Raw genomic sequence first — 25942 nt, forward strand, 5'->3', positions numbered from 1 at the left:
AGTATCCATCTGTATTACTGAAGGGGTTGTATATTTCCATCAAGAAGTGAATTATAAACGTTTTTCTGTAACCGGCTGGGCCAGTCAAGAATATTTGATTGGTTCGCTATTGGGAGATAACAGACTCCAAATTATGTGTACGAGTAGAATCTTTGCTTGTCATTGGTCATTCTCATTAAGTTACAGAAGTGCTTGTCGGTCATCAAGTTTTCGCATTTCTTTGCAATTGCACTGAGTCGGTTGAGCATGGTGAGCTTTAGATCCTTCTTTGATAAAGTGGTATTTTTGTGCTAGTTTTGATGTATTGTCCTGGTGACCATGTCCATGAATGTGCTCTGTCTGGGTGATCACCTTGCATCCTGCAGTGATGTGCTGGATTGTTTCTGGGCCAGGTGGAATCGTCAACATTTGTCACTTGTTATTCCAGGCTCCTTGCTGATGTATTTCCTGTAGTTTCTGGTGTTGAGCCTGAATCCTTTGGTCTCTGGGAAGAGCTTCTCCATCGTGAACCATCCGTTAAAAGTCATCTTATCTATGTAGTAGTAGTGATGGAAGACACCATGGTGTCTGCAGCGGAGTGCCTTCTTCTCCTATATTTCTATCTTTGTTTCTTCTATCTCTGTAAGTGGGGTTTCCTTGTTAAGGTAGAGTGGCATGTGCAGTTTGTTTATCTTTCTTATGGCAGAGCAGATTGGTGCTGTGTTTTCTTGGAAGTAATCCTGCTGGGTCTTAATTGGCTTCTTCTCTTCGATGAGGTCCGTCAAAACGCCTCCATCTTCATTTCCGGGCTATTATCAGTCTATCGATACCTGGCTTCAGATGGTATTGGCATCTCTTGGTCATCATTATCCTGGTTGATCTCATAATTTCCTCCAGCTCAGTGTTGGTCCAATCTATGATTCCAAAGGAGTTCAGCAGTACTGGAACTGCATAGGTGTTTATGGCTGTGACCATGTTTGCACCAATCAGCCTTGATCTATCATGGTTTCAACCTCTTCAACAGTCTTCAGCTGGTTTCCCTTGATATCATCCATAAGTCTTGCATTTGTCTAGGCCAAATTGCACCCTGATGTCAGTGCTGAACTCTTTTGGTGATCCTGAGTAACTGTTAGAGTTGATTCTCAATTGTGGCATAGAGTTTGATGTCATCCATGTACATCAGATGAGAGAGAGGGTGTACAGGCTCTTCCTCCCTTCTTTAAGGGTATATCTGCACTCGTTGTTGAGCATGGTGGACAGTGGGCTGAGTGCTAGACAGAACCATAGTGGACTCAGAGAATCTCCCTGAAAAATTCCTCTTCTGGGATTAGTCTGGTCATGATGTTCTCAACCTTGATGGTGATCGAGAAGCAATCACTTCACCATGGTTGTTTCTAGGAAGAGTGTCAGCGTTGGGTCGACTTTGTGCAGATTTTCAGTCTCTCTATCAGCCACCTATGGGAGACAGAATTAGGCCTTGCAGTAGTCAATGTAGATCATGTACAGGTTGTGGTGTTTCTTGTATGCTTGCTCCATAACTGCTGCATCTGGTCAATTGCTTCTTGCAGCCTTTGCTAATCTGCTTACATCTTTTCTGCTGCTAGACTATTAGCCATGATGTTCTGACTCTCCAAGTGGTCTGATATCTTCTTGGTTATTCAGCTGGTCAGGATCTTACAGACAGGTGATCAGCCTGTACGTCACCGAATTTACGGTGTCTTGGTCTTTCACCTTCAGATAGGTGTTTCTTTTGAGTCAGAGAATCTGGGATTGTGTATGTGTGTGCAGCTGAACTTGTAGTAGTAGATGTGGACATTATCTACAGTATTATAAATGTTTTATAAATTAGAGTCATTATAAATGTTTAAAGATGTAAATCAAGTTCAGATGTTTATGATTACTATATATTGAAATGAGCTTCTCTAAAATTGCTCAACCACTAGATATTCTTCTCTAAAATCTGGAAAATTTAAAATTTGGCATCACTCAATCCAAGAGAGTGCCATATTTTAAACAGTTTACTGTATTACTATAAATGGATATTTTCAAAAGTCAATTGTGAAACTATATATTCTGTGACATACTAGTTTTAATCTTTGAGGGACAGGGGCATAACATTATCATTCTACAGTCAAACAATATGAAAGAACAGGATGCACGTGATCCACGTTTAGTCATATCTGGTCTAAAACTTCTGACAGAACTGCACATATCATTTCTCTATTTGAATTTGAAGTTGTCAAAATAATTAATGGTAAACTCTTAACCATTTCACAATTTTTGACTCAAGATACCATTTCACCCACTTTTGAGCAGTATGGATATGTGAATGTGGGGTAGTCTAGATTTTTCCCCTTATTTTGGAAGGGAGAGAGAGAGATGTGTTTTATGATATGATTATTAATGATTCTATTATTAAAATAAATAGTCTGACTCTTGCTCCGAAGGAGGAGCTGAGCTCTGCATGTATGTATAGCAACCAATATTTCATCAAAATTGGATCCAAGAGACACAATTTCACTTTTTTTCATAAAATTTGAGTTATCTTAACATAATCATCAAAGTTTTTAAACGTCTAGGCATTACTGAACATGGAAAAAGAAGTTTGACATGAAATGTTATGTTAGTCCTTGGAAAGTTTGTGAGATCAGTTCTAATTTTATAACCATCTCATTGAAATCTATATTAATTCAGGAGTATTATTCAACAAGCTTTCAGAGAACAGTGAAACAGTTTGTTTGACAATTCTCTGAAAGCATTCTTCTTCCTCCTCTCTCTTGTCTGTATTTACTCCCAGTTTCTCCTGGGCTGATATATACTCCCAGTTTCTCCTGATATATATAATCTGCTTATACTCTTCTTCAGAAATACTGCATAAGCTGCTTAAGTTCTCTGCATTTACTTTCAGTAATCTTATATCAAAGTACCAATTCCTAAATATTACAGTTTCCACTTTTTTTTTTTTCCCCTTTTCCATCAGTATCAACTGTGGGGCATTAACATTTAAGCAGAAACATCCATTTCAAAATTACACTTACCTGATGACAAAATTCTTTCACAGTCCTTTCACCTTCTATAAAATGCGTGAAAAAAATTTCCTCCTTTTGGAGATGACCAGATGTTAACAACCTTCAAAATAAAAAATAAAGCTGTAATAATAAAAATAATACACCTGATAAAGAATAAAAGCAAAACATTAGTTTACAAGTAAATAAAACAATATAAAACAATACCTAACCATATATGTGCCTAATACAGTAGAAATCCTTTTATCTGACATGACCAGAACAGGTAGATGGAAGGTTAACTGAAAAGTTAAAGTAGGAAATCATAAAAAAACTAAATACAGTTGGACCTCTTTTTAATGAACTTCCATATAGCAAATTTTTTTGGTTTCCCCTTAGTCATTACACTGAAAATAGTTTCCATATAACGAACTGATCTGGATACAAAAGGTTGCACATCTGGCCTTTAGGTAATAGAGCTGATGCTGTAGAAAGCACAAATTAAGAGCTAAATGGATTAATTCTTAAGAGCATAAATTACGAGCTAAAACACTCCACGATTCAGTGGTTCCTGTAAAACCTATACGGCCACCTCTACTGTGCCGAGAAGTCGCACTGGTCAACTGCTATCTATGGGTCCACAGCCATTGGTTGGTGCAAATATGGCTGTTAATGAAAAACTGAAGCTTTTGGAAATATGCAAAAGTAATCAACCCCTATATTTCAAAGAAGTAAAGTCATTAAGAGCTGGACTAAAACTACAACAAAAAACTTGGATGACAAGTGAAATTTTTGAACAGTGGATTTTATATTTTGACATGAAAGATGATAAAAGAAAACAGAAAAATCGCACTGATTTTCTACAACTGCTCTGCCCACCTTCACACGCTGTAATTTCGAAACTTACAAGTTTGAAGCTTGTTTTCTTCCCTCCGAATACCCCGTCTAAACTGCAGCCAATGGACCAATGCAATAAATAGAATTTGATAATGCACTACCGAAAGTGCATACTAAAAAAAATTATACTGAGAATAGAAACCAACCAACCTACAGATTTTGTCATAGATTTGCGGATAGGCATATCAGAGTTGGCAAAAGTGTGGAGTCAAGATATGACGGAAACAACCATTAAAAATTGTTTTGCAAAAGCAGGTTTTGCTATAATGCCAATTAACAGCGATGAAAGAGATGAACTATTATAAGATATTGAGCAATCTCGTTTAAACTCCAAATGAGAGGTTTGATCAGTGGAGAAATTGTTCTTGACGAATTTCTAGGAGTTGATAATGATGTCATAGTAGCTGAATATCTGAGTGACTCCAACGTTTTGGAGAGTATTAAAAAAACTAGTGACAATATCGATGACAAGTTGGATGAAAATGAGGGCAATATTTAACCTTCCAAACGTGAAATTTGGCAGCATTTTAAACTCTGCATCAGGACCTTCAGTGTAAAGAAATTGTGCCAGAATATTTCAGTGTATAACAAAAAATAACCAAATATTTTATGATATAATTCTTAAAAGTGTACTAATATATTGTGCACATCATGTAAGTAGCCATTTCTTAATACAGGTAGTTCTCGACTTTACGAGTTAATTCGTTCCTAGCATGCACTCGTAAAGTGGGAATTTATTTCCCATAGACATAATATTAAAAATAGCAGTTACATTATCAACAATGAAATTAGTTAGCTAATTAGTTTAGGTTTAAACAATGATTGATTTATCCAAAAAAATGAAAACGTAGCCTGTAAAATCAAGCAAATTATAATAATAGAGAAATTATTTAAGACTTACAAATGTTAAAGAATGTTTATTCTTCATTATCAACATCGACTAAATGCACACTTCTTGATCACTCATTACTGGCTCGGCACTTGGTTTGTTGCATAAGGAGTAGTCTTCTTCAGAAATGCTTCAAGAGGCATTTGTTTCCAAGATAATCTTCTCTTTTAATTATAAATTTCACGAATACATATGCAAATGCATAAATAATGCATAACTAACATGATTCACAAATGCATAACTAACACGATTCGCGTGAAATACAAGTTTGCGAAGCTTTAAAAAAAAAGGAATGAAGAGAAGATTCTGCAAATTTATTTGTTTTTTATACAATTGAAAATTTCAGTAAAAGGAAACACATTTCACCATAATAACATAAAAACCCACAGTATTCCAGCTATCAATATTATCACAAATGCAATAAGATCGAGTTTACTACCCATTTATAAATAGATGCACTAACAGAAAAGCCTAATACACCAAAAAGTGAAAATTGTTTTTATTTTTTTATGGTAGTGACCTCTGGAAACGTGTTTAGAAAAATATCACAAAGGCATTCAAAATTGATTCTTATAATGGAATGTATGATAACGATGAAAGTGTAGTATATTTTAATGATTTAAATTAGTAACTAATACAATTTACAAGCCACGCTCACGACCTTTTATATGGCCTTAAGGTCACGCTCATGACCTTAAAAATGAAATTTTAGAGAGATAAGTTATACAGCGAAAATTTTGTCTTCCGAGATCTTGAAACGAATTACCAAAATACAATGTGTTATTGGGTTCACATTATATTTTCACAATATGATGGTCTCTCTGGAACTGATTAATATATTGTAAAGCGGAGTTCACTGTATTGTATAGCTACGCACGTGGTTTGGATGCAGTATTTATGAATGTTTAACATTAATTTTTTGCAATTAATGTTCATATTTTCGATTTTGTTGATACTTCATACTTGGGGAAAAAAAAAAACTCGTAAACCCGGGAACTCGTAAAGTGAGAACTGCCTGTATGTATATATTAATAAATGTATTGTTTTAAAATGTTAGAAAATTTCTTCATTCCCACTTATTTCTCATCTTTTACTATATTTCTGAATGCTGAATTACAGTATTTTTCATTGTTGGAAAGGTAAAATTTCTTTATAATGAAATTTTTGTTTAATGAATTTTTTCAAGGGAGTGATCGATTTCGTTACATAGATGTCCAAATGTATATGTACCTTAAGGTGCTTTTTTCTTCTTTTATTTTTGCACTTCTGTTTAAATGATGAAATGCATGTTTTGCAGCATATTAAAACAACACATGCCGACTGGGCTAGCTGGGTGGGCAAAGTGCCTGACTCGCAACCCAAAGGTTGCAGATTCGAATCCCGCCTCGGCTTGGATCAGAGTAGGAAATTCAAAAACATTGGGAAGTTCATTATGGCCACAGAAGGCGATGCGACAACAACTAACACAAAAAAAAAAAAAAAAAACCCACAAACACATGGCTGACATGAATCAGGTTGCTGTTCAATATAATTAAAACTGTATCTTGGGGCACTTTTGGCTGCTGTTGCTTTGTGTGAAGTTTCGGGTCCTGAATTTGATCCAATCTCTCTCCTCAAATCTTTATATTTAGATTAGCAAAGGTACATGATGCAAGAAACCAAGCTTATATAGCATCAGCCAAAAAAAAAAAAAAAAACACCCTTATTTCACCCATCGACTCGCTCCAAATGTTTGTCAAATTCTGCGTTCAATCTATTTAAGCTCTCAACTTCTATAACGACAGATGGAAGTTTGTTCCAGCAATCAATCACCTGCTGGCTACAGGCAAACTTCCGCACATCTATCCTATAACCGTCTTTCCTAAATTTGAATTTATGCCCTCTCAGGTGATTATTCTGAGCAAGATGAAGAGTCCTATCAGCACTGAGCACGCTCAAACCATTCAAGGCTTTATACACCTCAATCAGATCGCCTCGCAGGTGCCTAGTCTCCAGACACTGTAATTTGCAAAACTTAAGCCTTTCTTTGTAAGAGCAACCCTTTGTTCCATTCACTAATCTTGTTGCCCTTCCCTGTACTTGTTCCAACAGCTCTACATCCTTCTTAAAATGAGGCCTCCAGACCTGTATACCGTACTCAAGGTGTGGCCTGACCATTGCCTTATACAAGGGGATAATCACCTCCTTATCCCTGCTAGAAAAATTCCTGTATATCATTGACAAGACACCATGAGTTATTATTATTATTATTATTATTATTAGCCCTATGGTGCAAGGAAGCCCAAGGCTTATGCAGCACCAGCCAAAAAATTTTCTGAGTTACCCTGTGTGTGTGTGTGTGTGTGTGTGTGTGTGTGTGTGTGTGTGTGTGTGTGTGTGTGTGTGTGTGTGTGTGTGTGTGTGAAAGAGAGAGAAGTAGAAGGAAATCACCAAGAAAGAGAAGAATGATGATATCCAGCTGAGGACCCTGGGTGTGCCAAGCCCATACTCACCAGATGTGAGTCCCTGGGGTTTAGTTACTCTTGTAGACCGTCTGCACTGCTCAGAACCTTCATATCTGCCGGCACAATTAGCCCCCAGGTCCTTTTCATTCTCTGCCACTGTCAGTTCGGTACCACAGAGTTGATACATTACTCTGGGATTACTGCTTCCCATATGTAGTACTTTACATTTGTTAATGTTAAACTTCATTTGCCACCTCTAAGCCCATCTGCTCAACTTTTATAGATCCTGTTGCAGCAGTGCACTGTCCTTAGTGTCATTAACAACCCTGCCAACCTTCGTATCGTCTGCAAACTTGGACATTAAGCCTGATATACCATCAACAATATCATTAATGAATACAGAAAACAAGAATGGACCCAACACTGAAACTGGGGGACTCCACTAATAACATTAGTCAACGAAGAGCAGTGTCCATTGATTACCACTCTCTGTCTTCTCTCACTCAACCATCCCTTTATCCATAGCAGCAATTTGCCTCCAATGTCACACTGCTCCAATTTGTGCAGCAGTCTTCCATGTGCAACAGTATCAAAAAGCCTTTCTAAGATCCAAATATATGACATCAAAATTATTCTTTGCATCCAATTCCTTTGAGACTACATAGTATCCAATCAAACTGGTCAGACAAGACTTTCCCTTAACAAACCCATGGTGTGTCCGAGCTATAGCTGAAGTCTTGTCTAGATGATTTTTCAATGCTTCTTTAACCAGTGCCTCCATTAATTTCCCTGGAACAGAAGTTAAACTAACAGGTCTGTAATTACTTGTGTCACTCTTTGATCATCCTTTGTGAATTGGGGTCACATTTGCATATCTTCAGTCCATGGGTACTTCCTCCTGAGTCCAACAAAGCTCTCATAATTATGGCTAAGGGTTTCCTTACTTTCTTTGCTGCATCCTTTAATATAATTGGATAGATTTCATTCACCCTATGTACCTTTCTTATGTTTATCTTCAACAATTTCTCCTCCACTTTACTCTCAGTTATTACAAGATTATCTAGCTTACTGCCAGAGTTTAATACACCTCTGAATAACTCCTCATGTGTGAATGTAGATGCAAAATATTCATTTAGTTTGTTAACTACCTGAGCAGCATCATCATCAACAGTTGAACCATAGATATCAAGTGGACCAATCTGATTCATCCCCTTTCCTTTTAGAGTTTACATGAATAAAGAACTCTTTGCTGTTTTTCTTTGAATCCTTTGCCAAAGATTTCTCGTAATCTGCCTTCACTTGCCTAACCTTCTTTGTGACTTGATTACAGACTAGCTTATATCTGACACAGGCTTCGTGTCACCTGATAATTTATATGCATCCCATGCATTTTTCTTCTCTGACACGAGTTTCATCAGTTCATCTGACATCCATTTAGGCCTAAACCTTGAAAATATTTCTTAATTGGTATGAAAAGCCAAGTATCTTCCATGATTAGTTCCTTGAATGCTTCCCACTTAGAATTTGCTGTTTGTGACATCATCAGTTGGTCCCATTGTACAGAATTAAAAAACTGTCTGAGACCACTGTAGTCCCCTTTATGGAAGCAAAAACCCTTCCCTTTACCCCTGATGGTAATTATATCTCTAAGTAAATCCCACATCAGTACACTGTGATCACTGCCACCTAGTGGTTTCTTTATCTGCAAATTCTATATACGCGAATAATCACTGCTGATAACCAGATCAAGAGTATTACCCTCTGGTTGCCTCTCGAACATGCAGCTGAAGAAAACAATCATCCAATAAATCCACAAAAGTCTTGTAAGTTTGCGAGTGACCAATCCACAAGTTCCAGTCAATATCTGGAAAGTTAAAATCCCCCATTATAACACAATATGATTTACTGCCCCATTTTATTTATGTGTACAATTGTTTGTTATACTCAGAGTAATTAAGCCTATAACACACCCCTATTCTCATTTTTGCCTTTCCAGCACTTACGTCACACAAAAATCTGACTCAACATTACACTGTCCATCTATGTTATGTCAACTGGATGCACTTCCTTAGATTTTATGTTTTTCTTAATTAACAGCTTAACCCCTCCTCCCTTCTTATCCTGTCTATCCTTTCTGTACACATTTTGCTCTCCAAATTCTAATGTGAAAGGGAAACATTGATGTTAACTCATTACACTAACGTTTTATGTTTTGAAAAGACTGTTTGTATTCATAATTGGCAATATTTTATAGAACATTTCTACAAGGGCATTTGCTATATCTGCTGTGGATGACATGCCCTGCCCTTTCAAAGTGAAAATTGGAGAGGATGTCAGTAGGTATTTGCCATTTAATTGCTAGTTTTTTCCATATTAATCTGATATCTGTATCCTTAGTAATACCTGAAGTAAAGCATATTTAGGTGTTCCCCCACCCATTGTTGATCTTATTTGTCTTTACTCTTAAATCCTTTGTAATTAATAAAGTGTTTTAGGTTGTCGGATACTTACGAAAAATATTCCATGCTTTATTCATTTCTTGTTTTGCTTTATTAACAAATCATTCCAGGCAGTACGAATACATTTTTGATTACACAATTGTAGTATCTGCCTTAGCAGATACTGTTAGCATTGGCTTGTTAATATGCTCAGTGACATTATGTATTGATTGCATCTGGATGATGTGGTAGTTCAGGGCGATACTTGGGGAGAAATTTGAATCTGCTTTGGAGAGCTTTAATCTTTTCCCCATGTTCTATATGTTTTGATACTATAATTTGCAATTTACAAATGATTTGAAAATTATCACTACCAATTGGGTCACCATCAACACTGTCCACTATGAATGGAGACAAAATAAGGGAGCACGCAGATAGGTCAACAACTGTAGAAGATCCCCATTGGGAAATGTATACGAGTATGTGTTCCTATATTTAATATAGTTTGGGTTGTGTTATGCCTGACCGATTCTATGATCGACACTCTGTTATCCCTATGGGGAAATTCCCATAATGGATGGTGCAAATTAAAGTCACTAATAATCAGAAAGGAGCTGGCATTTGTGCAATAACTTCTTCAAGATCTTTAGGGCTACAGAAATGATTCAGTGAGAGGTATATCAATATAATAGTTAGTGTAATTGCAAGGATAGTACAGACACCAGTCACTTCTAGAGGGTTGTACTGGAATCCGTTTTTATGGGATACTTGTGCATGCAACCATGCATGCCAGGAGTGCTATCCCTGCATGCAGAGGAAGGATTGAATTTCTGACCTTTCAGTATATTATGTAATTTTCAAGCTTGGGGGAAATCTGTACAGTTAAGTTTGTCTCTTGCAAGCAAATAGCTATAGGGTTACGTTCCTGAGAAATGCCGCGAAAACCGAAAACACGAATACTGAGTTATTGCTCCCATAGTAATAAAGGGGTTCCGTTCCAAAGTATGAAATATATAAGAAAAACTAGTCTAAAATTTTGTCTATGTATGTATTATATGTACCTTCATAATATGACTATGTACATAGACAGTACACAGTGAATTGCAAGCGTATGGCATCGAAATGAAAATAAGAAACAATTTAATATTAAATGTAATATTTATTAGAAATTTCAAACAAATCTTTCAAACCAGCGTCTTTGCTAGCTAAAAAACTTATCGGCGCCAGTGCTATCACCAGTTTCGCTAAAGTGTTGATAAAGGAGTTTTGCCTTTTCACGAATGATGAGTGAACTTAACGGAATTTTATTTTGAGTTCGGTCTTCTATCCACAGATTTAAAGCTTTTTTCATTTTTTTAAATTTCACAGCATGAGTTACAGAGTAAATTTTTGAAGCAATTAGCGTGTTTTCACGGACACTACGGCGGATTTTTTCTTCCGATTTTTTGATTGATCGTACCGTTGACTCATTGATTTTATAATGTTTTGCCACTGAGGAGACACTTTCACCATTAGAAGTTTTGTCTAATAACTCAATTTTATTCGCTAATGTCATCACCTCCTTTGATATTTTCACATTTCCCTTGTTATTCGTAGCCATATTTTTGTATGGGTTAGAAAGAACTTGTCCACAATAAAGTCACTTTCTTCCGTTAACACACTCGAAAAAGTCTGTTTTACACTGCAAAATGGTAGATTTATCACTTTTGTAAGCATATCAATTTATAAATTGATAAATTTATTCAATTTATAAGCATATAAATTAAAAGCAAACGACGAAACCTTCCATGACAAGCGCATAACACACTGAACAAGGATTAGCGAGAAACATCCAAGCTCGCGATTTTGTCACCCCTCTCCCCCCACCTACTGAGCGCTGTTTTGACCGGAAAAGATGATTTTAGCCACGCCTATGTTTTTTTATGGCGGAAAATGTTCAGCGCTTTAAAATTCACATTTTTTTTAGGTTTCATTTTATATTAAATCAGCGACCACGAATAGCGGGGGTTTACTGTATATTGAGAAATCAGGCATAAATATCATCAGATAGAGATACCTTATTTTTTGTATTGTTTATAATTTGCATGGTTTAGAATAGGGTGGATGTTCACCCTTACAGTTAGGGCATTGTGGAGATGTCACAGTGCTTTCTTTTTGAGTGGTTTTCCAGTCCCTCCCTGTGGTGGGACTGGAAACAAAGATTAGTAAGGGTAAGTACTTTTAACTACAAATGATAAAAGAAAGGTTAGCTTTCCTTCCTTGCTTTCTTCAGGCATTTTTTGAAAAAAAAAAAAAAAAATGCCCTAAATCAGTTTTGGGTAATTGTCGACAATCAATATGTTTTTTCTGTTTTCCTTCATCATCTTTCTGTTTTCTTTCATCATCTTTCTATCAATATTTTAAAATTCACAAGGTACAGCTTAGGGCCTCACTCAATCTTAAAAATTATTTTTCAATATTGTCACAGTGAACCGCCTCATACATGTAGCTTAGGGCCACAAAAAGTTTAAATCCGGCTCTGACCATGATATCGGCATGTTTTGATCTCAAATCAACTTCACCCACTTAAAAACAGCTTCATCTACATCTTCATACAGGCATAATTTCACATGCTTCTAACTGGGACCCATTTCTCCAAATAGCCTGAGAATAGAAAGTTTTTCAGAATGGTTGACAAACTATTGGTAGGGATACCAAATTTTAAAGAGATTTTTTTTTAAATATCCTGAACTACACTATTAATAAGCATTTCCACTTGTAAGGTTGCTTTCACGGCAGCTTAAACAAAACTGATTTAGGGCTCACTTATACCTACCATGTAAACAAAACCAGGTGAAATTTAGTGACAGTATGAATGACTCATTTCTATGTAATCGACACCTTCATACAGGCATAATTTCGTGCGCTTCTAACTGGGACCCATTTTCTCAAACAGTTTGAGAATAGAAACTGTTTTTCAGAATGGTTGACAAACTATTGGCAGGGATACCAAATGTTAAAGAGATTTTTTTTTATGTCCCAAACTACACTATTAAGTAAGCATTTTCAGATTTTCCACTACACTTAAGGTTTTCCTCTTAGACATTGTAAGGTTGCTTGCACAGCAGCTAAAACAAAACTGATTTAGGGCTTGTACTTACCATGTACACAGAGCCAGGTGAAATTTAGTGAAAGTGTGAATGACTCATTTCTGCGAAACAACAGATGAATTTTCGGAATAACAGAAAATTACTCTCGCCTAAATCACTTATAGGATGCTTACAGTAGCAAACAGTTGACCAGAGCCAATGTCTGTGTCAGGAATATGTCTTAATCTTTGCCGATAGCTGTGGATACATAGATAGCGTTTCACCAGCACAAATTCTTGGTACAACAGAGGCAGTTGTTTGGTTTTACAGGCACCCCTAAATTGTGGAATTGGCTGTTAATTCTTAATCCTGTTAGCTTTTAATTTGTGCTTTTTACAGCATCAGCTCTATTGCCTAAAGGCCAAAGGTGCAAACAATGCATACTGTGGTCTCTCAAAATTAGTTTGTTATATGGAAATTTTCTTTGTTATGTGGAAACTATTTTATTTAATGACCAGGGAGAAATCAAAAACATTCGCTAAATAGAAAAATTTGCTATACGGAATTTCGTTAAAGAGAGGTCCAACTATATATAGCATGTAACAGATATATATATCCCGGGTGTCTCAAAAATATTGGTACAAACGTTTAGGGGAGGTAGGTAACATCTAAAGGAATGTGAATCGCATAGGAACCCATAACTGGAAACGTCACGAGAAAGTAGTAGCAGAGGCACAAGGAGCAGAAATGACAGTAATTAGTGGCAAACATTTATTTGACATAATATTAACAATGGAATACGAGATGGATGCATTTCATGATGTTACAGCAGATGCTCGAAGGTTCCACCATGAGACGTGATGCATGCGTGACACCGACGCAGCATGGATTGGTGGACACAGTCGAACACACCTGGAGTTTCTTTGACAGTAGAAGCAAGCGCAGACGAGTCTCGCCACGAGATCCATTTCAGTCTCCACAGGCAATTCATACATGATAGATTTGAGGGTCCCCCACAGAAAGAAATCAAGGCTCGATAAATCAGGTGAGCGTGGGGGCCAGACAATGGGTCCACCATGGCCAATCCATCGACGTTCAAAACGCCTGTTCAAATGGTCACGAACACACCTTCCATAATGAGCAGGCGCCCCGTCATGTTAAAACCAAATGTTGCATCTCACATTTGCTGGAACATCGTCAATCAACCCTGGTAGAACTTGTTCAAGAAAAATCCGATATTTAGCGGAGTTAATGGGGGACGGTAACAGGTATGGGCCAACTAAGCAGCCACTGACCATACATGCCCACACATTTATTGTGAAGCAATGTTGTGCCACATGGGGGCGCACACTGTGTGGGTTGTCGTGAGCCCACACATGAGCATTGTGCTGATTGAATAAGCCTCATCCGTGACCAAAACATAGGCTGGAAAATTCAAGTCTTGAACACTTTCTTGGAGAAACCACTGCACAAAAAGCCACACGTGCAGGATAATCTTGGGGGAGAAGTAACTGAACCCTTTGGAGATGAAAGGGGGTGAAAGGACTCGTCGTGCCAGACACGCTGTACACTGCAATGAGACACTCCTAAGGCAGGGGCAACGGCACGTGTGCTGGTAGTAGGATTACTCTGGATGGCATTCAACACACTTTCTTCTATGACGGGAGTTCGCGTCTAACGTGGTCTGCCTGCACCACTCCTGTTACCTCTAAATGACCCATAATCACACAAATTTTGGTGCACACATGCAAACAAATGGTGGTCCGGTACATGTCTGTGTGGGAAGCATTCTCTATAAATTCGTTGAGCGGCTCGTCCATTGCCCTCTGCTAATCCATACACTAGGTGCATGTCTGCCAGCTACAGTTCGTATATCAATGCATACTCTTTGTGCGGTGACTACTGCTTGAATGAGTAAACTAGAAATTTTTCCTCTCGCGAACTGATGAACAGTGCCGTGTACCGACTTACGGTGATGTTTCCGGTTTTGGGTTCCTATGTGATTCACATTCTTTTAGATGTTACCTACCTCCCCTAAATGTTTGTACCAATATTTTTGAGATACCCTGTATAATTAAATTTTATCAGATTGCAGATAGAGTAAAAACAAGTAACGTTAGAAACAAACACAATTCCAAGTTTCGTAACATAAGCACCAGTCAGTTTCTTACAAGCAATTACTCTGGGAAAACCATAAAAATCACTTCAAAAACAATTTACTTACTTACTACACAGCACTACAATCCTTGTAGAACCTTGGCTTCCTCAATGATTTTTCTCCAGTTGCCTCTTTCCCTGGCCATTGTTCTCCATCATCTCACCCTAAGCTGTCGTAAGCCTCTATTTCATCCACCCACCTCCTTCTCAGTCTTCCTCTCATTCTTCTTCCTCCTGGTTGCCCTTCCATTACTTTCCTTGGCCATTTGTTTTCCTCCATTCATATCACGTGGCCTGCCCATCTAACTCTTGAGCTCTTTGTCACTCCTACTATATCCGGTTCTCCATGCAGTTCCTTCAGCTCTTGGTTTGACCTTATTTTCCACCCTTCCGTGAGTTTTACGGGGCCAAAGATTTTCCTTAATATCTTCTTTCCCACATATTTCATCCTTCTTATTAAGCACACATTTCACTAGCACACATTGTGACAGGTCATACCACTATTTTGTTTAACATCAATTTCATTCTTCTAGAGACAACCTTGATCGAAAGTGTTTCTGCAGGGAAAAATAGAAGCTATTACCAGCATTAAGACAAGCCTGAATTTCTGGGATGTTACTATTATTGTGTTGAATCATAGCTCCCAAATATTTGAAGAATACTGTTCTAGTGAAACTATGCCTCAATGTTTGCCAGATCTTTTGGATACTTTGTCTCTCCTTCCTACTTATAACCATATACTTTGTTTTAGTTTCATTTTCCTTTAATCCAACCCTTTCTGCTTCTTTCTGAAACTCTTCTAAAGCTGTCCTCAGGATATGTGGATTTCTTGCAGTCATCATTACTTCACCTGCATAGACTAAGAGCTGGTAGAGTCTGTTCTATATGATCCCATTGGAGGTGGCAAATACTTTCCTCATAACCCTCACCAATACCAAGTTAAAAAGGAATGGTGAAAAAGGGTCCCCTTGTCTCAGCTATCGCCTCACTTTGAAGGACTCAGACAGATTCCCTTGCACCTTATCTTTGCACTTGCTTCCTTCCAGCATGATCTTTGTCAGACTTATGAGTTTTTTTAGTATGCCCAGACTTCCCACTGTTTTCAACAGCTGAACTCTATCCACACTATCATATGACATGGTAAAATCAATAAAGAGATGGTGCAAATCCACATTATATTCATAGCACCTCTCCAAGATCTGCCTGAAGGTGGAAATATGGTCAACAGTTAACCTCCCTTCACAGAGCCCACTTTGGTATTCACCAACTATTCCTTCTGCTAGTCTTGATATTCTTCTAGTCAGAATGAAGGATAAAATCTTAAACATTGTACTAAGTAGGGCAAACCCTCTGCAATTTCCACAAATTAGTTTATTGTCCTTCTAGTGGATTGGATGATTACTGCTGTCTTCCAGTCATTTGCCAATTCTTCTCTTTCCCATATGTCTGATATAAGCTGATGCAATTTTTGGATCAGTTTCTCGCCGCCTGCCTTTATGAGTTCTGCTGAGATGTTATCTTCTCCTAGCGCTTTGTTATTTTTAGCCCTTTGGACTTCATCCCATATCTCTTCTATTGTTGGGCCCCAGATACCTCCAACATTATCTGTTTCTTCTTTCTCTTCTACAATTTTTTTCTGGACGTGCCTGTTCTTAAGTAAGGAATTAAAATACTCCTTCAAAACTCTGCTACACCCACCCCCCACTGTTTCCCCTTTCTTATTCTTACATGTTAAGACGTGGCTGGAAACTTTCAAAAACCATAACAAGTAAAAATCAATCTACGTTTAGGAAGGCAAAAAAATTAGATTTTTATCTTCAATCAACAGTTAACATACAATCAATATTTTTGAATGAAACCTGTCAGGTCAGGTACTACCCACAACCACTACAGGGTTAACAGCCTCTCTTGGTCCTTAAAATTTATTGAAATCTGAAATATTTTTTCTTGCTTGCTTGCTTCAATGCAAGCTATAAGGAAGTAAATACCGTCTGAATCTGAACTGCAAGTTTGCTGTCTAGCTAAGAGTTTAACGATTAATATTGATTATTCCAATTAATTTATTTTTGTCACAGCCATAGGATTCAGACAACCTTTGAAACCTTCAATCAATTTGTTTCTGATGCATCAAAAGAACTTGTAAAGAAAATTGCCCACTGGCCTGGATAGAACAAGTTGGCAAGATGAAATCCGAACATATTTACATTTATGGTCCGTCTGTAGATGAACCATAAAATGTAAATATGTTCGGATTTCATCTTGCAAACTTGTTCTATCCACAGCTTATCTTTTATGCAAACTGAATGCTAAAGTTACATTTATCTGTGAAGAGTAAAAACAGATGCCCTACGTACAATTTAAGCTCAAAATATAGCAGAAAAAACAAATAGAAGAACAGATAAATCATGCCTCTGTGTAATTTTACATACTGATAGTAATTTAACTTTTTAAAATAAGAAGCACATAAATTTTAAAATACATAGACTGTTGAAATATTTGAGTAACCCATATATTTAGTCACACAAATACACTTTGTAAGAAATAAACAAACATGGCTAACTTCACTATCGTTTCTTAAAAAAATATAACATATTTGAAAAATCTGAGTTCATCAAAAAGTGAAACTACTGGCAGATACACAGTTATAAGTATTTTGGTCTCTAAAAATAAAATAAGTGCATATTCTGGTATCTAAGCCCACTTAAAATTTTATCCTTGAAAATTCATGCTTAATCATATATAATTCAGCATATATGTCAATCCTCCTTAAACAGGTATATGCCAGTTCTTACGGTCTCTAAAATAAGCGCTGACTTTAAATAAAGTTTTATTTAAACTAAAATAAAATTGCATATTCTTGCATACAGTTGAATCATATACAGGGTGTCTATAAATGGTGGGAACACTTTCAATAATTTATTGCACAAGGAGTAAGAGAGATACCATTTACTTATTTATACCATGTGAAAGAGAAAACATGAATTTCCCAGTTGCTACAGACGAGGCATGTAGTTCCATCATTCGCCACCAGTTGGCGTTACCTGTCATATTTCTACCACACGCATAGCCTTGTTGAAAGACGACGGCTTCCGGTGGCAAGAAAGCATTTTGTGTGCTACTGTTTGATTAGAACAAGTGTGAAACAGACATTGAAATGAAATTTCGAAGTGCACATGGTAAAGTGCCACCAACCAGGAAGGCTATTTACAAGATGGTAGATGACTCTCATCGACTGGTGCAATACCACCACTTTGCTTATTGGAGGCTTGAAGTGGTGAAACCCATGTTTAGTCTCTAGGGCAAAGTTTCCAGCATATCCCCCATACTTCTCTTTCAACCCTAACCCAAGCACGGTACTAAGTACTATAGGTTCTAATACCTCTCGTGTTTGGGGTTCACATAAAAAAAAAAAAGAAAAAAAAAGTGGCATAAGCAATTTGTAAACATGGGTTGCTTGTGTTTGGGAAAGAGCAATGGCCAGCCTAGTGTTACTGTTGATAATGTGAACAGGTGAGAGAGACATTCACAAAGGGCCCCAATAAATCAGTGCAGAGAGCATCACGTGAGCTGCAAATGCCAGCCCCGACAGTATGGAAGGTTCTTCATAAAAAACTTTCTATGAAGCCGTATAAATTGCAGTTGGTGCATATGTTAAAGGAAGATGACAAAGAGAAGCATTTCCAATTTTGTTGCGAATTGCAAGGACTGACAGAAGAACATGATGACTTCTTTAATCACGTAGTGTTTTTAGCAATAAGGCCACATTTCACACAAATGGGAAGGTCAACCGACACAACTGTCGAATCTGGGGCACCCAGAAATCTGAAGAGATAATTGAATTGAATTTGCAGGGATAAGGAAGTGATTATCCCCTTGTATAAGGCAATGGTCAGGCCACACCTTGAGTAATGAGAATATGAGCTTGATTCGCTGAAGGTGAATGTTTTCTGGGCCTTGTCACACCGAAAACTGAATGGACCTTTCTTCTTTTCCAATGGCACTGTCACTGGACAATCCTTCCTCGATATGCTGCAGCAATGGTTGATGCCTCAAGTTCAGGAAGATAGTGATGACTTTATTTACCAGCAAGATGGGCCTCCCCCCACTTCCATAATGGAATTTGGGCCTACCTTAACACCGAGCTACACAAGCACTGGATCTGACATGCTGGAGAAAGGGACGAATGTTTCTTGAAATGGCTGCCGAGATCACCAGACTTAACTCTGTGTGATTTCTTCTTGTGGGGCTACATAAAGGATCATGTTTATGTACCACCTTTTCCACGTGACATCCAGGTACTAAAAAGCAGAGAATTGAAGAAGCTACCACCACGGTCACATAGGATACGCTGGACAGGGTATGTCAAGAGTTTGATTACCGTGTGGACATTTGCCATGTCACACGTGATTCCCACATTGAATCGTTGTGAAGTGATGTAAAAAAAACTTTTGACATTTTCTCTTTAACAAGGTATGTATATGACACTGATGCTGTCTTAGTCTGTGCAATAAACCACTGAGTGTTCCCACCATTTATAAAAACACTGTATATAAGTGATTCAGCATATAAGTTGATTCCCTCCCTTTTTCACATTGTGGTGTATTACAGTAAACCTAGCATTAAGAACAACTTTTTAATTCAGTTATTTCTGTTCTTTCATTTAAAAGTTTACACTGACCTTTTATTACACTGCATAGCAAAATATAAAAGTAAGCAAATAAAAAGCTGCCATATAAAACGAGGAAACAAAAACTTGCAGAAATAGCTGATGACAACATCACAGTTACTGTTGTTATGTGTGTACATGAGAAACTTTTATTATATAATAGCTTCCTGCATGAGTTTTTGTTCATATTAGCAAGAAAGGCTTAAGGCTGGCTCTTTCTGTTGAAAGAGCTGACAAAAAATTTTAGAAAACAAATATGAAAACTGTATTCTTTAAAAGTGAATCACTTACCTCATATAGACAACAATATAGTCTGAATAGCCTTGATCATTGAATATTCCTAACAACTCTTCCAAACTTATCTGGTTTTCTATTTTATTCAATACTTCCATGAACTAAAGCATACAAAATTTATAGTTAAGATACAGTTGTTATAATGATACTTCAATGTCCAACGTAATATAACAACAGATGTATTCATAGTAAACAAAAAAGTAAACTGTAAAATATTCTGATATCAAGATTAAAGGGCATATTGATGTAACCTACAAAACTTTTATACAAAACAATTATTAGGTAGTGTGAGGAAAAAAAAAAACCAAACAGGCATGAGTGGAATACAGCTGATTCCCATTATCCACATTTTCATTTCTTCAGTGTCTTGAAAAGTATTGCTATCCCAATTCACAGTGACCAAAGAAGCTTTGCCATCACTATACTGACAGCCATGTGGTTTCATGGTTCCTCTTCACTGGGAACAAGGGTCTGTCTCTGAATGTTCAGTGATATCCATCCATTTTTACCAATTTGTACTTTTACATCTGCTGAAATATGAATGAAAAAGAAGAGAATGAAAAAATTGAAAATAATGTGAAGAGTAAAAACACACGCCCTATATACATTTAAAGGTGAAGTTAGAATTTCTGAATTTGTTTGATAGATGTGAGCAGAGAATTATTCAAAAGACCATGGAATTCAGTAATTATAGAGTAAAAACTATCTCTGATTTCTGTTGGAAATGTCTTTTAGATATCAAATGATTATAACTGTTTCGAGAAAAATACTGTAGTAGATTTTGAACCTCTTCAGAAATGCTAGGTTGAAGTTTTTTTTATAACAATGGCATTGCTGTTGACAGTAATGAGTTCTAAATTAACCATTAATCTCAGTATTACTCAAGTAATGCAATCAATCTGATTTCATTACTTGAATTTGCCTTTCTCTACAGTGCTAACCAAAAAAAGCAGGAAAATCTGTGTGAAGTGTTCATGAAAGATACATAGGAAATTAACAAACTGATGCCTTCTGGTAGGGTGGGGGGGGGGACTGTTGTAGCTGCCAACTTTCAAAAAAACTGGAATTCAAATATTTGTAGGCAGGAGGAAAATGAGATTTTTCAGAAAAAGGAGGTTTTTATAAAATATGTATTTAGGTGGCAGTGATCACAGTGTGCTGAAGTGGGATTTACTCAAAGAAGTAATTACCATCTAGGGTAAAGGGAAGGGTTTTTGCTTTCGTAAAGATGACTATGGTGGTCTGAGACAGTATTTAAATTCTATACGGTAGGACCAATTGATGATGTTACCAACAGCAAATTCAAAATGGGAAGCATTCAAAGAATTAATCTTGGAAGCTACTAGGCTTTTCATAACAACAAAGAAATATTCTTCAAGATTTAGGCCTAAATTGATGTCAGATGAACTAATTAGACATGTGACAGAGAAGAAAAATGCATGGGATACATATAAATTAACATGTGACACAGAAGCCTATGAGAGATACAAGCTGGTCTCTAACCAAGTTACAAAGGAGGTTAGGCAGGGGAAGGCAGATTATGAGAAATATTTGGCAAAGGATGCAAAGAAAAACAGCAAAGACTTCTTTATTTATGTAAATTCTAGAAGAAAGGGACTTGATCACATTGGTCCACTTGACATCGATAGTTCGACTGTTGATGATCCTGCTCAGATAGCCTGACAAACTGAACAAATATTTTGCATCTACATTCACACATAAGGAGTTAATCAGGGAGGGGAATGCCAGAAGTGAATTAAACTCTGGCAGTAAGCTAGATAATCTTGTAATAACTGAGAGTAAAGTGGAGGAGAAATTGTTGAAGATAAACATAAGAAAGGCACCTGAGGTGGATGGAATCTATCCAGTTATATTAAAGGAGGCAGCAAAGGGAGTAAGCAAACCCTTAGCCATAATTATGAGAGCTTCCCTGGACTCAGGGAAGGTACCCATGGACTGGAGAAGTGCAAATGTGACCCCCAATCCACAAAGGAGGATCAAAGGGAAATTACAGGTAATTTCAGACCTGTTAGTTTAACTTCTGTTCCAATGAAATTAATGGAGACACTGGTTAAAGAAGCATTGCAGGATCGTCTAGACAAGACTTCGGTTAAAGCTCGGAAACAGCATGCGTTTGTTAAGAGGAAGTCTTGTCTGACTAATTTGATTGGATATCATGATGTAGTCACAAAGGAACTGGATGCAAAGAATAACTTTGATATAATATATTTGGATCTTAGAAAGGCCTTTGATACTGTCGCACATGGAAGACTGCTGCACAAATTGGAGCAGTGTGGCACTGGAGGAAAATTGCTGCTATGGATATAGGGATGGTTGAGTGGGAGAAGACAGAGAGTGGTAATCAATGGACACTGCTCTTTGTGGACAAATGTTATTAGTGGAGTCACTCAGGGTTCAGTGTTGGGTCCATTGTTGTTTTCTGTATTTATAAATGATATTGACGATGGTATATCAGGCTTAATGTCCAAGTTTGCAGACGATACAAAGGTTGGCAGGGTGGCTAATGACACTAATGACAGTACACTGCTACAGCAGGATCTAGAAAAGTTGAGCAGATGGGCTGAGAGGTGGCAAATGAAGCTTAACATTGACAAATGTAAAGTACTACACATGGGAAGCAGCAATCCCAGAGTAATGTATCAACTCTGTGGTACCACACGGACAGTGGTACAGAATGAAAAGGACCTGGGGGTAATTGTGCAGGCAGATATAAAGTTTTCTGAGCAGTGCAGACAGTCTGCAAGAGTAGCTCATGGTGTCTTGTCAATGATATACAGGAATTTTTCTAGCAGGGATAGGGAGGTGATTATCCCCTTGTATAAGGCAATGGCCAGGCCACACCTTGAGTACTGTATACAGGTCTGGAGGCCTCATTTTAAGAAGGATGTAGAGCTGTTGGAACGAGTACAGAGAAAGGCAACAAGTTTAGTGAACAGAACAAAGGGTTGCTCTTACAAAGGAAGGCACCTACAAGGTGATCTAATTGAGGTGTATAAAGCCTTGAATGGTTTGAGCATGCTCAATGCTGATGGGATTCTTTCTCTTGCTCAGAATAATCACCTGAGATGGCATAGATTCAAATTGAGGAAAGACGGTTGTAGGATAGATGTGTGGAAGTTTGCCTTTAGCCAGCGGGTGGTTGATTGCTGGAACAGACTTCCATCTGTCGTTGTAGAAGTTTATAGCTTAAATAGATTCAAGGCAGAACTTGACAAACATTTGGAGTGAGGGAATGGGTGAAATAAGTTTTTTTTTTGGCTGATGCTATACAAGCTTGCTTTCTTGCATCATGTGCACTTGCTAATGCTAACTTTATTGTTGTTGTTGTTCTGGAGGCTTAATGGCACATAAGCTGCTAAGGCTATAATGTGCCTATTCACTTATTATATTAAAACATGAGTTTTCCATAAATCAGAAATCATTAAAAAGCCCAGTTTGCCTGAGAAAGTCAAAAAATTCAGAAATATTTGCCTTATCACCAATCTGGTTTTCAAGAGTTACTGGTTTATGTAGATTAATCAGTGAGATCAAGGATGAAGTTCTGGCTTGTTTATAATAGGAGCAGACAATAAAAATATGTTTTACAGTCAAATTGTTAGAACAATGTGTACATTGTGGTGGATCATCTCCTGTGAGTAAATGAAGGTGGGTCAGATGGGTATGTCCTATTCTTGCCCTTGAGAGGACTACTTCTTCTCGTCTCGATGTACGGACACTGGAGTGCCAAATTTTCGGGTCTTGTTTAAACTGAAAGAGTTTATTATTAGTCTGAGAGTGTCACAGTGCTGTCCATTGTGATAGACAAGCAGCATGAATGGTTAGTGCATAATCTGATGCAGGAACAGGGATGTTGGTTAGATCTAAGGTAGTTGGATATTTTGCAGCTTTATCGGCCAGTTCATTGCCTAAAATATCAGAATGTGCTGGAATCCAGCAAAACGTGACCTGTTGATTGGGTTCTTTAATTTGCAGTAATAAGCTTCTGATTTCATCTAGAACAGGGTGAACTTTATCTGAGGAATTACATAACGACATGATTGAGCTGAGGGAATCAGTGAAAATAACAGATTTTAAGGAACAGTTAGAATGAAGATTTTCTAAAGCTAGTTTTATTGCGTATAATTCAGCAGAAAATATACTAAATTCTGACGGAAGGGAAGCTGATACAATTGTATTTGGAAACACTGCAGCTGCTCCAACATTTGAATTAGATTTAGAGCCATCTGTATAAATTGGAGAGAAATCAGAATATCTTTGAATGTGAACTGCGTGAATTTGGTTGATATTTGTTGCTTGCAAAGAATTCTTTCTCCATTGACAGAGGTAAGTGTCACAGATAGGAGGAGTCCATGGAGGTTGAGTATAAGTTGCTACCTGCTTTATGGAATGGATAGAAATATTCCAAACTTGCACAAGTTCAAGAAGGCGAACACCAGCTGGTTTTACTATGCTAGGCTTGTTTCTGTATAGGGTTTCTAACGGTGGGTTAAAAAGGTATGACCGAATGGGATGAGAGGCACAACTTTGTATCTTGACAGCATATTTCAGTAACAGTGTTTTCCTGCGTAAAGTTAGTGGGGGCTCATGAGCATCAACGTAGAGACTATGTACTGGCGACGTTCTGAGTGCACCAATTGCAATTCTCAAAGCACTGTGCTGAATGGGATCAAGCCAGCATAATGCACTCTTTCTGGCAGAATCATAGATTGGAGCACCATAATCGAGACGAGATCTAATTAATGCCCTGAACCGAAGAAGGGAGGTACGATCTGCACCCCATGTTTGGGCAGATAAAGCTCTGAGTATGTTTAACTTTTTTAGACATGAAGTCCGTACATTTTTAATATGATCTAGGAAATTTAACTTATTGTCAAGGGTTAATCCTATAAATCGGATGTTGCTGGTGACTGGGACAAAGACGTTAGAAATTTGAAGTTCAGGATCTGGATGAAGTTTGCGTTGTCTACAGAAATGGATGGCAACTGTTTTCTGCTGCGAGAGCCGATAGCCGTTGAGGCTCGCCCATTGTTGAATTTTATTAAGTGATATCTGAAGCTGTTTTTCAATAGACCTCATGTTTTGAGAATGACAAGAGATGGAAAGGTCATCTGCATAAAGGTAAGTCTCAATTGTATTTGGAAGCTGCTTAGTGATAGAATCTATTCTCAGAGCAAAAAGAGTGGCACTCAGTACTGATCCCTGTGGAACACCTTCTTCCTGGATGAAAGTTGGGGAAAGGGCATGTTGATATCGAACTTGAAATGATCTAGTATGTAGAAAGTTCTGAACGAATATAGGAAGATTGCCTCGTAGTCCGAGAAGATAAAGATCACTAAGTATATCATACCGCCAGGTGGTATCAAAAGCCTTCTCTATGTCTATTGAAACCATTACTAGATGTTCATATTTGACAAAAGCATTACGGATGGCAAATTCGGCCTTGACCATAAGATCTAAGCATGATCTGTTTTGACGAAAGCCATATTGACTATGGCTCATTAGATGTTCCAACTCAATGATCCAGACGAGTCTTCTGTGGATAATTTTCTCAAGGATTTTACTGAGGCAGCTTGAGAGAGAGATATGGGTCTATAGCTATTTGGGTTGGATGGATCTTTTCCAGGCTTCAGGAATGTCAAAATTGTAGAGTGATGCCAAGATGCTGGAAAAACATTTTCTAAAAATATGCGATTGTAAAAGACCAGGAGGCAGCGCAGAGCTTTGTCATCACGGTGTTGTAGCATGACATAATAAATCCCATCTGGCCCAGCAGCACCATTGCGAGCTGTTCTAATGACATGTAAAAGTTCAGAATATTGCAGAGGTTTGTTATATGGGAGAAGACGGGTAGTTTGAAAATGAATAGCATGCTTTTCTTTAGTGTTTTTAATTCTTTGGAATGAGGTGGTATAGGCTGACGTTGCTGAGATTTCTGCAAAAGTATTGCCTAAAGCATTAGCTATATCTACAGGATTAGAGATATCATTCCCATTCCAGGAGAGGATCGGAGAAGGTATGGTAGGAAACTTACCAGACAGCTGTCTAATTTTTTTCCATATTATTTTGGGATCGGTATTTCTGCGA

General features: G+C 37.5%; 1 protein-coding gene across 3 annotated transcripts in view; it reads right to left on the minus strand.

Moving 5' to 3' along the window:
* Positions 1 to 25942, minus strand: part of LOC150084652 (ubiquitin thioesterase OTUB1) — a 297048-nt gene that overhangs the window by 14118 nt on the left and 256988 nt on the right. For all 3 annotated transcript variants that reach the window (XM_090375384.1, XM_090375383.1, XM_090375385.1), the window contains 2 exons: positions 19835 to 19938; positions 3018 to 3108 (listed from right to left, as the gene is read on the minus strand). In XM_090375384.1, the coding sequence (XP_090231510.1) occupies positions 3018 to 3108; positions 19835 to 19938 (195 nt within the window). The remainder of the gene's footprint in view (positions 1 to 3017; positions 3109 to 19834; positions 19939 to 25942) is intronic.

This window comes from Mastigoproctus giganteus, chromosome 6 (assembly GCF_048544385.1).
Source record: "Mastigoproctus giganteus isolate SK-2022 chromosome 6, ASM4854438v1, whole genome shotgun sequence".
Taxonomy (NCBI): domain Eukaryota; kingdom Metazoa; phylum Arthropoda; class Arachnida; order Uropygi; family Thelyphonidae; genus Mastigoproctus; species Mastigoproctus giganteus.